The sequence below is a fragment of the Corvus moneduloides genome, unplaced genomic scaffold, assembly GCF_009650955.1.
Source record: "Corvus moneduloides isolate bCorMon1 unplaced genomic scaffold, bCorMon1.pri scaffold_98_arrow_ctg1, whole genome shotgun sequence".
Taxonomy (NCBI): Eukaryota; Metazoa; Chordata; class Aves; order Passeriformes; family Corvidae; genus Corvus; species Corvus moneduloides.
In genome coordinates, this window is record NW_022436939.1 from 215694 (window position 1) to 227228 (window position 11535).

At 55.4% G+C, this 11535-nt stretch overlaps 1 protein-coding gene across 9 annotated transcripts in view; it reads left to right on the forward strand.

The window, feature by feature from the left end:
- Positions 1-11239, forward strand: part of LOC116439086 (IgGFc-binding protein-like) — a 25306-nt gene extending 14067 nt beyond the window's left edge. For all 9 annotated transcript variants that reach the window (XM_032098154.1, XM_032098160.1, XM_032098155.1 and 6 more), the window contains 12 exons: positions 3-196; positions 903-1044; positions 1569-1900; positions 2584-3163; positions 3619-4217; positions 4637-5201; positions 5701-6293; positions 6890-7382; positions 7898-8097; positions 9063-9437; positions 9921-10202; positions 11094-11239. In XM_032098154.1, coding sequence (XP_031954045.1) covers positions 3-196; positions 903-1044; positions 1569-1900; positions 2584-3163; positions 3619-4217; positions 4637-5201; positions 5701-6293; positions 6890-7382; positions 7898-8097; positions 9063-9437; positions 9921-10202; positions 11094-11096 — 4358 coding nt within the window. In that variant the 3' untranslated portion in view covers positions 11097-11239. The remainder of the gene's footprint in view (positions 1-2; positions 197-902; positions 1045-1568; positions 1901-2583; positions 3164-3618; positions 4218-4636; positions 5202-5700; positions 6294-6889; positions 7383-7897; positions 8098-9062; positions 9438-9920; positions 10203-11093) is intronic.
- Positions 11240-11535: the final 296 nt, after the last annotated feature.

Sequence of the window (11535 nt, forward strand, 5' to 3'; positions counted from 1 at the left end):
AGCCCTCACCTGCCCGGCCAACAGCACCTACTCCCTTTGCACCAACACCTGCGCCAACACCTGTGCCGGAAATGCCACCACCTGTCCCCAGACCTGTGCAGAGGGCTGCCAGTGCCACCAGGGCTCCGTCTTTGATGGACAGGGATGCGTTCCCGAGGAGCACTGTGGATGCTTCAGGGATGGGGAATACTATAAGGTAGTTTTTCTGGCTTTTCTTCCTGTTTTTAGGTATTTATGTCTTTTTTCCCTTCATTTCCCCCGTTTTTATACATTTGCTTCCTTTTTTCCTTCTTTTCCCTGTTTTTATGTCCTTATCTGTATTTGCCCTGCATTTTTTTTCCTTTCTCTCATATTTTTCTGCATTCACCTCTGTTTTCATGGTGCTTTCTTTTTTTCCTGGCTTAAAAACATTTTAAAAATTAATTTCCCCCCTTTTTTCCCCCTATTTTTATGCATTTACACCTTTATTTCTTGCATTTTCCCCTATTCTTCTGTCTCATTTTCCCAGCATTTCCCCCTTTCCACCTCCCTATTTTTATGCTGTATTTTCCTTGCATTTCCTTTCTTTTCCCCTATTTTGAGGCAGTTACATTCTTTTTCTTGCTGGTATTTCTCCTGATGTTATGTATTTGCATTTCTTTCTCTGCATTTTCCCCATTTTTACTATATTTATGCTTTTCCCCAGCACTTTTCCCCTTATTTTTATGCACTTACGTATTTTTTTTCCTGCATTTCTCTCTTCTTCCCTATTTATAGGGAATGTATGCATGTACATCCCTTTGCCTTGCAATTTGTTCACTATTTTCCCTATTTTTCTGCACTTACGTCCCATTTTTCTGCATTTTTTTCCTTTTATCCCCTGTTTTCATGGATTTCCTTGTCTCCCTTCTCTCTCCCCACAGCCCCATGAGATGCTTTTCTGGGATCGCTGCCAGCGCCGCTGCACCTGTGTCCCTGGTCAGGGCCTTACCTGCCATGACCATGCTTGCACTGAGGACGAATCCTGCGAAATCCGGGAAGGCATCTTGGGATGCATCAATAAAAGTGAGGAAAAATGGGAAAAAAGGGGGATTTTAGAGGCCAAGCAGGTCTGGGGATGACTGGGGGATTGATTGGGAAGAAAAGGGAAGGGGGGGTGGAGGGAACAGAATCCTGTCTCTGGCACTAAGGGTCAAGGATAGGGCAATTCTTCCCATGGTTTCTCCCAAGGTTTCCCACATGTTGTTTTCCCCATCCCATGATTTTTCCTACAGTTCCTCCCATGGTTTCTCCCATACCATGGTTTTTTCCATGGTCTTTTCCATGGTTTTTCTCATTGTTTTTCCCATGCTTTTCCCATGGTTCCTTCCATGGTTTTCCATCCCATGGTTCCTTCCATGACTTCTCCCATAGTTTCTCCCATCTCATGATTTTTCCCATTCCATGGTCTTTCCCATCTCATAGTTTTCTCTATGTCATGACTTCCCCCCACTTTTTTCCCATCCTTTTCTCCAACCCGTGGCTTTTCCCAATCTTTATCTCTTATTTCACCCAGCCCATGGCTCATCCTGCTCCACTTCCCCTCCCAGACCCCTGCAAGTCCCTGCGCTGCCGCCCCAAGGAGCGCTGTCGGCCCCGCGGTGCCCAATCCCAGTGCATCCCGGCTCTGGTCGCCACGTGCTGGGCTTGGGGTGACCCACACTTCCGCACCTTCGATGGCCTTGACTTCGACTTCCAAGGAACCTGCACCTACACCATGGCTGAATCCCATGGGAATGACCCTGGGCTGGTGCCCTTCAGGGTCGAGGCCAAGAATGACATCCGTGGTGGAATCCAATCTGTGTCCTATGTTTCCTTGGTCAATGTTGATGTCTATGGACAACGCATCTCCTTCCGCCGGAATGAAGATGGAAAAGTCCGGGTGAGTTGGGTGGAAATGTGGAAAATTTGGGCTTTTTCCCAACTTTTTGCTTCATCCAGCTCTTCCCTGCCTCCTTCTTCAGCCAGCCAGTGCCAATGTTATTTTGAGGTAAATCAGTCAGATTGGGAGGTGGATTGTTGAAATGTTGGGATATTTTGAGAATAAAATCTTGGGATATGTCAGGAATAAAAAGTTGAGAAATGGTGAGAATAAAATATGGGGAAATAGAATATCTGGAAATGTCAGGAACAGAATGTTGGAATAAGATGTTGGGATTTATTGGGAATAAAATGTTGGGCGATGTCAGGAATAAAACAGGATATGCCAGGAATAAGATGTTGGGATAAACTGGGAATAAAATATTAGGATATTTCAGGAATAAAATGTTGGGATGCAGCAGGAATAAAATACTGTGGGGTGTTTGTATATTTTGGGAATAAAATATTGGCTTATACTGGGAATTCTATGTTGGGATATGTCAGTAATAAAATAGCAGGAATAAAATGTTGGGATATGTAAGGTGTAAAATGTTGGGATATGATGGGATTTAGTGTTAGAATTTGCTGGGAATAAAGAATTGGGATATGTGGGGAATAAAATATTCAGATACATTGGGAATAAAATATTGGTGTATGTTGAGAATGAAAACATTGAGATAACTGGGAATGTTGGGCCTCTGGCAGGTGAACGGGGAGGTGACGCTGCTCCCGGTGCTCCTGGCAGACGGGAAGCTGAGGGTCCGTCCCAGTGGGCTTCGTGTTGCTCTGGAGACAGATTTTGGTCTCCGGGTCTCCTATGACTGGAACTGGCACCTCCTGATCGACCTCCCCAGCAGCTACTTCCGCCATGTCCGTGGCCTCTGTGGGAATTTCAATCTCAAGCCCCTCGACGACATCCCCGAGGCTGGTGACAACATCACCGCCATTGTGACATGGGCCAAAAGCTGGAAAAGTGCTGACTCTGAGGCTGACGACCCGATTTGTTGGGATTATTGCGATGGAACATGCCCAGTGTGTGATGAGGAGAAGAAGGAACTTTATGGTGGGAACCACTATTGTGGGATCTTAAAAAAATCCTTCCAGGGGCCCTTCAGAGCATGTCACAACATAGTGAAGCCTCACGACTTTTATCGTAACTGCCTGTCTGACCTGTGCCTGAGCAATGGGGCGAGGTCAATCCTCTGCCAGGTGCTGGAGACGTACGCGGCAACATGTCAGAAGCATGGGGCCATGGTCCATGACTGGAGGACACCATCGGGATGCCGTAAGGGCTGGGGTTTTCTTTGGGAAGGGGAGGAACCAGAGTGGGGGAGGATGGGTACAAAGTGGGATCCAGCCTTCAAATCTCTCAGATGGTCCTTGGAAGTTCTCCAGAACTTTCTTCTGGTGCTCCAGACCCTTCTTGTGTCCCAGACTCCATCCCATCTTTCCAAGACTCTATCCCACATTTTCCAGATCCTTCCCACATGTTCCAGGCCTTTATCCTTGTGTCCCAGACCCCATCCCGCACGGCCCAGACCCTTGCCACATGGCTCAGACCTTATCCCACTTGTCCCAGTCTCTTCCCACATTTCCCAGACCTTCCTCCTTGCATTCCAGACCCTTCTTGTTTTCCAGACCCTTCCCCATGTTTGAGACGCTTTCCCAGCCCCAGGCTGCTGTGTCAAATGCTGTCTACTCCCCTAATCCCTCCCTCACCCCACTTTCCTCCCCCTGCAGCCTTACCTTGCCCTGAAAACAGCCACTATGAGTCCTGTGGCAACGCCTGTCCGGCCACCTGCTCCAACCGAGACAGTCCAGCCACCTGTGACCAGCCCTGCGTGGAGACCTGTGCCTGTAACACTGGCCACGTGCTCAGCGGCGGGCAGTGCGTGCCGGTGTCCCGCTGTGGCTGCACCCGCGACGGCCGCTACTACCGCCCTGGCGAGGAGTTCTGGGGTGATGACACCTGTCGCTCCAGGTGCAGGTGTGACACAGAGCTGGGAATGGTGGTGTGCGAGGACTCGGGGTGTAAGCCGGGTGAGGTGTGCACGGTGGTGAAGGGAGTGCGGCAGTGCACAGCCAACAGCCGGTCTATCTGCGTGGCCACCGGTGACCCCCACTACACCACCTTCGATGGGCGCCGCTTTGACTTCATGGGTACCTGTGTCTACCTGTTGGCTGGGCTCTGCTCCACTGACCCCACCCTCATCCCCTTTGCTGTCACTGTGGAGAACAATCACCGTGGCAGCCACCTGGTCTCCTTCACCAAGGTGGTCACCGTGGAGGTGTACAACATGTCCCTCAGCCTCAGCCAGGAACATCCCCAGAAGGTCAAGGTAGGGATGAAGAAGGTGATAGGGGTGGTTCAGAGTCATTGCATGGTATCTGGGGAGGGTTCAAGATCATGGTATAGTCTTCAGGTGCACTTCAAGGTCATCACATGACACCTCGGTGGAGTTTCAAAGTCCTTTTAAGGTGTTCAGGTGGGTTTCAAGGTAATTGGGTGGCATCTGGGTGGGCTAAAATGTCATCTTGGTGGCCTTCAAAGTCATTGGATGGTGTCTTGTTGGGCTGTAAAGCCCTTGTGTGGCATCTGGTTTTCAATGCGTTAAGGTTTCAAGGCCATTATATGGTTTTCAGGTGGGTTTCAAGGTCATCATGTGGCATCTAGGTGGTCTTCAGGGTCATTCTATGACCCTTGGGTGGGTTTCAGCTTCATTGCATGACCTCATGCCACCCACGACTCTCTTTCCAGGTCAATGGTGTCCTGTTGGACCTTCCCTTCACCCACAACCACCAGATCCAGGTGTCCCTCCGTGGTGTCCACGGCTTCATCACCACTGACGCGGGTGTCACTGTCACTTTTGACTGGTACAGCTATGCCCGTGTCATCATCCCCAACACCTACGCTGGCGCTGTCTGCGGCCTCTGTGGCAACGCCAATGGGGACCCCCACGACGACTTTGTCACCCGTGATGGCCACCATGCTGACAATGAGACCCACCTGGGCGATAGCTGGAAGGTCAGCGATGTCCCTGGGTGCTCACCTGGGTGCAGCAAGGGCTGCCAGGTGTGCAGCGACGCCCAAAAACGTGCCTACCGTGGGGACAAGCACTGTGGGCTGCTGGGGAAGAAACGGGGGCCCTTTGCCGCCTGCCACGACGTCATCGACCCCGCCCCTTATTTGGATGACTGTCTCTTTGACGCCTGCCTGTACGAGGGGCACCAGGACACCGTGTGCCAGGCCATTGGTGCCTATGTTGCTGCTTGCCAGAGCCAGGGCGCTGCTGTGCGGCCATGGCGCACGGCCGCCTTCTGCAGTACGGGGGGACTTGGGGGGCTTGGGAGAGTACAGGGGGGTTTTGGAGGGCAGAGAGAAACACAGAGGTTGGGCAAGGAGTTTTGGGCTGTCCATGGAGGATTTTGGGGTGTCTGGCAGGGGGAAGGGGGGTTGGGGCTGTCTGGGGGGGCTTTGGGGTGTCCATGTCAGGTCTGAGGTGTTCCCAGGGGTTTTTGGGTCTCCATGGGGAGCTTTAGGGTTTCAGTGGGGGTTTTGGGATCTACACAGGGAGTTTTGGGGTGTCCATAGGGGGTTTGGGGTCTGCACGAGGAGGTTTGAAGCTTGGATGGCGGGTCTTGGGGTTCAGACAAGGGAGTTTTAGGGTGTCCATGGGGAGTTTGGGAATTTGGGGTCTGCATGGGGAGTTTTGGGGCATCCATGGGAATTTGGGGTGTCCATGAGGGTTTTGAGGGTTTGCAGGGAGTTTTCTTGTGTCCATGGGGGTTTTGGTGTTTCCAACTCCTCTCCCTTCCTGACAGGCCCCGTGTGCCCCCCAAACCAGCACTATGAGCTCTGTGGCTCCCCCTGCCCCCCCACCTGCCAAGGTGAAGCTGGACCCCAGGACTGCTCTGATGCCTCCACATGCTCCGAAGGTTGTTTCTGCGATCCCGGATTTTTCCGGAGTGGGGATCACTGCGTGCCCCTCCCCCAGTGTGGCTGTGTTTTGGAGGGCCGCTACTACCCTCAGGGAGTGCAGTTTTACCCCGAGCCCCCCTGCACCCAGCGCTGCGTCTGCTCTGAAAATGGGGGGCTGGAGTGTCACCCCGCTCCAGGCTGCTCCAGGGACGAGGAATGCACAGTGCGGGATGGGGTGCTGGGGTGTCACCCCCGCACCTGCAGACAGTGCCAGGTTTTGGGGGCAGGGGCTTACAGCACCTTCGATGGGCACCTGGGGAGTTTTGGGGGATCCTGCACCCTCCCGCTGCTGGAGTTGGAGAGGGGTGAGCCTGAGGAGGAGCTGGAGCCCATCACGGTGGCCTTGGAGCAGGAGGATGTGGAGGTGCAGCGGGTGACGGTGATGGCGCACGGGGTGACTGTGGTGATGCACAGGGGACAGCAGTGGGAGGTGATGGTGAGTGGAGGGCCTGGTTTTGGGGGCAAAAAGGTATTTGGGGGGCAAAAAAGGGGATGGAAATGGGGTTTGGGAGGTGCAGCAGTGAAGAAAGGCCGGGTTTAGGGAGAAAGCTCTGACTTTGGGGTGCATGCCCTGTTTTGCGGGTGCAAGCCATGTTTTGGGGGCAATGCTTTTGGGGGTGAAGGCCTGGTTTGGCAGGTACAAACCCTGCTTTGGGGGGTAAAAAGGGGTTGGGTGAAAAAGAAGGGGGTGAAAATGGGGTTTTGAGGGACATGGCAGCAGGGGAGGGGTTGTTTGGGTGTGCAAGAGCTGCTTTTGGGGTACACACCCCACTTTTGGTGTGCACTCTGGGGTGTACAGACCCTTTCTGGCATGATAACCCTGGGTTTGGGGTGCAAACCATGATTTTGGGGTTGAAAACGCTCTTTTCGGAGTGTAATCACCCCTTTTTGGGATGTAAACCATGGCTTTGAGGTGCACAGAAGGAAGTGCAAGACCCTGTTTTTGGGGGTGCAAACCCTATTTTGGGGGGTTAACCCCACCTTTGGTGGTCCGACTTCCCTTTTGGGATCCTCACCCCTCTCTCCCCCCAGGTGGATGGCGAGCGCCACTTGCTGCCGCTGTGGCTGCGGGGGGGCGCGGTGGGGGTGGCGCAGGTGGGGTCCCACCGGCTGCTCCAGGTCCAGGGGGGCCCCAAAATCCTCTACGACGGCAAGGCGTATGTGGTGCTGACGCTGCCCCCCCCGTCCCGCCGCCCCCGGGGCCTCTGCGGCAACTTCAACGGGGACCCCAACGACGACGGCCCCGATGGGGGGGCTCTGGGCAGGCCCCCCCCGAACTGCACCCACCTGGTGCCCGCCCCCAGCTGCTCCCCGGCCCAGGCGCGGCGCTGCGCGGTGCTGGCGGACCCCGAAGGACCCTTTGCGGGGTGTCACGGGGTGGTTCCGCCCCGCACGTACCTGGTGACCTGCGAGCACCAGGTGTGCAGGGTGGGGGGCGACCCCTGCCCCGGCTTTCAGGGCTATGCAGCCGCGTGCCAGGCAGCCGGAGGTGCGCTCCGGGAGTGGCGGGAGGCCACGGGTTGCCGTGAGTACATGGAGGGGTTGGGAATTTTGGGGGGGTCGGGAATTTGAGGTGACAGGAAGTTTGGAGTTGGGACTTTGGGGTGGTGAAGTTTTGGGAGGATGGGAATTTGGGGGTCAGGATTTTTGTGGGGGCAGGAATTCTGCAGGGAATGGAAATTTTGGTGGGGGTGGGAATGAGCAGGGGCTCATTCCTGCATGGAAAAAGGGGTACATGTCCGTATTGCTAAGCCCCCATCTGGGAAATGCCCCAATGAGACCCCCAAAGGGGACCCCCCGCCCCCAAAAACGGGAAGCCTGTGTCCCCCAGTGGAACCCTGTGCAACCAGTGGGGCCTCCCTGATGCCCCCAAATGGGAGCCCCACAGGACCACCCATCCCAAAGATGGGATGGCACTGATCCCAGAAGACACCTACTGACCCCAGATGACCTCCCATTTAGCCCCACTGCCCCCCTTGGCCCCAGATGAGCCCCCATTGACCCCACTGACCCCCTTTGTTTCTTCCCTCCCTCTCCCAGCCCTCACCTGTCCCCCCAAGAGCCGCTACCAGCTGTGTGCCCGCACCTGTGAGCACACCTGCGCAGGTGTGTCGGCCCCGCCCCCCTGCAGCGAGCGCTGCTTTGAGGGGTGTCAGTGCGCCGAGGGGCTGCTGTTCGACGGGGCCCGCTGCGTCCTCCCGGGGACCTGCGGCTGCCTCCACCAGGGGCGCTACTTCCAGGTGGGTGTGGCCCCAGTGCCTCCCACTACAGCCCAGTTCCAGCCCTAGCTCCTTCCGGGCTCCCCATGCTGATCCCAGGTCCCTTCGGTGTGCCTCCCACAGTTTCCCCAGTCCCTCCCAGGAGGCCGCAGTTCTCCACGAGTCCTTTCCAGTCCCCCCCAGTTCCCTCCAGAGTGCCCCCCAGTGTCTCTAGTCTCTCCCAGTGCATCCCAGTTCCTTGCAGTGTGCCCTCTCCAGTGTTTCCAAGTATTCCCAGTTGCCCCAGTCCCCTCCAGTATGCCTCACAGTCCCTCCTCAGTCCTCAGTCCCTCCAAGTGCACCACAGTTCCTCCCCATCCCTTCCAGTCTCCCTCAGTTGATCCCAGGTCCCTTCAACGTGCTTCCCACAGTGTCCCCAGTTCCTTCCAGTACACCCCAGCATCCCCCCGTGTCACCATTTCTCCCCAGTGTGTCCCACTTCCCCCAAACACATCTCCCAGTGTGTCCCTCTTTACCCCAGCATCTCTCCAGTCCCCTCCAGTCTCCCCCAGTATTCCCTGTATTGTCCACAGTCCCTCCCAGGGAGTTCTAATCCTCCCACACCTTCCCCCATAGTGTTCCCAATCCTTTCCAGTTTGTCCCTGTTCCCCCCACCAGTGCCTCCCAATGCATCCCAGTCTCTTAGTGTGGGGACTTAGTGTCCTTCCCAGTGTCTCCCAGCATGTTCCAGTGTCCCCCTGTGTCTCCACCAGTGTTCTCAGTGTCCCCCAGCATGGGGGACATGGGGATCTGGGGGGGCATGGGGACACCGGGGACATGCTGGTGGTCCCCATGGGCACCCATTGGGGATATGGAGACACATTGGGGTTATGGAGGACATGGACCTCCCTTCCCCCTCCCATGACACTTCACAGCATCATCATCCCCATTTTTTGGCCATTTAGGCCACTTTTCCCCACTTTCCACATTTTATCCATGGAAAACAGATTGCCGAGACCGTCCTGACTCCTGACTGCTCCCAGTCCTGCACCTGCCGGGGGCCCGGGGGCCTCCAGTGCCGCCCCTTCACTTGTCCCTTTGGCCACACCTGCGGCCTCCGTGACGGCACCCGCGCCTGCATCGCACGCCCGGGGCGCTGCGCCCTGTCCCCTGCCACCCGCTTCGTCACCTTTGACGGCGTCACCGGGGCCACCCTGGCCACCGGCATCTACGTGGTGGCCAGCGTGTGCGACCCCCAGGACCCTGCATGGTTCCGGCTGCTGGGGGACGTCAGGGACATTGGGGACCAGCCAGCAGTGGTGGCACTTCACCTCTTCACCCCCCACAGCTTCATCACTGTGCGGAGGGACAGGAAGGTCTGGGTAAGTTGTCACCATGCTGGGTGGCACCCATAAATGTTGTCACCACCGTGTTGTCACCCTAAACATCCTCAAGACCTTCATTTTAATTAAAAAATCAATATTTTTTTCCCGTATTTCACACCAGGTAAGAGGGTTGTCTCATGCCACCAGCACCACAGGATGTTCTTACCTTAATTTTGCCCCAAATCGCTCCTTTCCCTCCCCAGTTTCCTACAAGTAAAGCACCTGTGTGGGTGATGGTCACTAAGAGACACCCATAAATTGATGCACCCCATCGTTTTGACTAAAATTGCTCTTTTTCCCCCCCAGTTTTCTGCTGGGGAAGCACCTACATGGGTTGTCCCTCATCCTGCCGCCACCATGCCTGGACGCATCCCATCATTTTTCCACAAAATCCCTCTTTCCCACCCAGATTCCTCCAGCTACCCTTCACCTCTGTATCACCCCAAATTCCCTTTTCCCCTGTAATTTGGTGTTCTCCAGCTCAACGGGGTCCCCACCCCCCTCCCCGCGGAGCTCCCGGGACCGCTGACCATCACAGAGACACGCACGACCCTCCGGATCAGCCGAATCCCGGGATTTCTGGTGGAACTGGGCGCCGCGGGGGTGACGGTGGAGGTGCCCAGGGAAGCGCGGGCGACGCTCTGTGGCCTCTGCGGCGACTACGACGGTGCCACCAGCAACGACCTGCGAGGGCCCGACGGGAAGGTGACGAGCGACGCGCAGGCACTGGCCAAGGCCTGGCGGGCGCCCGACTTCACCCAGGTGGGTGACACCGGGGGACCCGGGGGGGGGGCTGGGGGGACTTGGGTGTCTTGGGGGTGGCACTAGGGGGAACAGTGTCTAAAAAGGGGGGGGGAATGGCCCAAAAAAGAGGGAAAGAGTTCCCCAAGAAGCGTAAAGAAGCCCCAGAGGATGGAAAAGAGACCAAAAAGGGAAAAAAGAGTTCCCCAAAAGGGAGAAAAGAGCCCCAAAAAGATGGAAAAGGAGATCAAAAAGAGGGGAAAGAGCCAAAACTGGGGAAAGGACCCCAAATACAGGAAAAGAGACCAAAAAAAAGGAGGAAAAGCACAGAGAGGGGGAAGCAACCCCAAAAGATGGGAAAAGGGACCCATAAATTAGGAAAGGAACCCAAAAATGGGGGAGAAGAGCACAAAGAAAGGGAAAAAAGACCCCCCAAAGAGCAAAAGAACTGAAACAAGTGGAAAGAGATCAAAAAAGGAGAAAGGAGGGGGAAAAAAAAGGTGGAAAGAACCCTCCAAATGAGATTAAAAGCTCAAAGAGATGGGAAAAGACACCACAAATGGGTGAACGACCCAAAAAGGGGGGAAAGGAATGTTAAAATGGGAGCAAGAGCCTAAAAAAAAGGGGGAAAGAGGCCAAAAAAAAGAGAGATAGCAGAAACAGGGGAAAGGACCCCCCACGAAGGGGGCAGGGGGTGGGAGAGAAGCACAAATAAAAGGGGGAAAAGAGCCCAAACCAGGGGAAAAGTGAATGAAAAAGGGGTGAAGAGCCCCCAAAGTGGGGAAAGAGACAAAAAACAGAGGAGGAAAGAGTCCAAAAATGGGGAAAACAAGCCAAAAAAGGGGGGAAAGACCCTAAATTGGGGAAAATTGTCCCAAAGTCCCCCTCGATTTTGTCTTTCTTCCCACGCAGTGATGTGGAAAATTGACATTTCACCTGAGTGGCCGCACCCCATCGCTGACGTCATCCTCAAACCGCCTCAGATCCGGAAAACCCGGATTTTTATAACCCCCAAAACTGTGCTTTCCCCCCCAAAATAAAACCTGTGCGAAAACGCCGTTCGCGGGTGATCTGGGGATACAGTCCTGGGAGTTCTGGGAAAACAGGAGCGTGGGAATGTGCTGGGGGGCAGCTGGGGCCGGGGAGCGCTGTTCCCACCCTGTCTTGCCGCGGGCGGTTCCGTGTCCCCCCCTTCCCCCGCCCCCCCGTCGGTCAATATTTCCCAACGCCTGAGTCCCACGGGGGGGGAAGGGCGGGGGGGCACCCGGATGTTTGGTGCGGGGGAGGGGGCGGGGAGGGGGTTCCCGGACGTCCGAGTCCCCCAGGGGAGGTGGGTGCTACGGCACACCTGGAG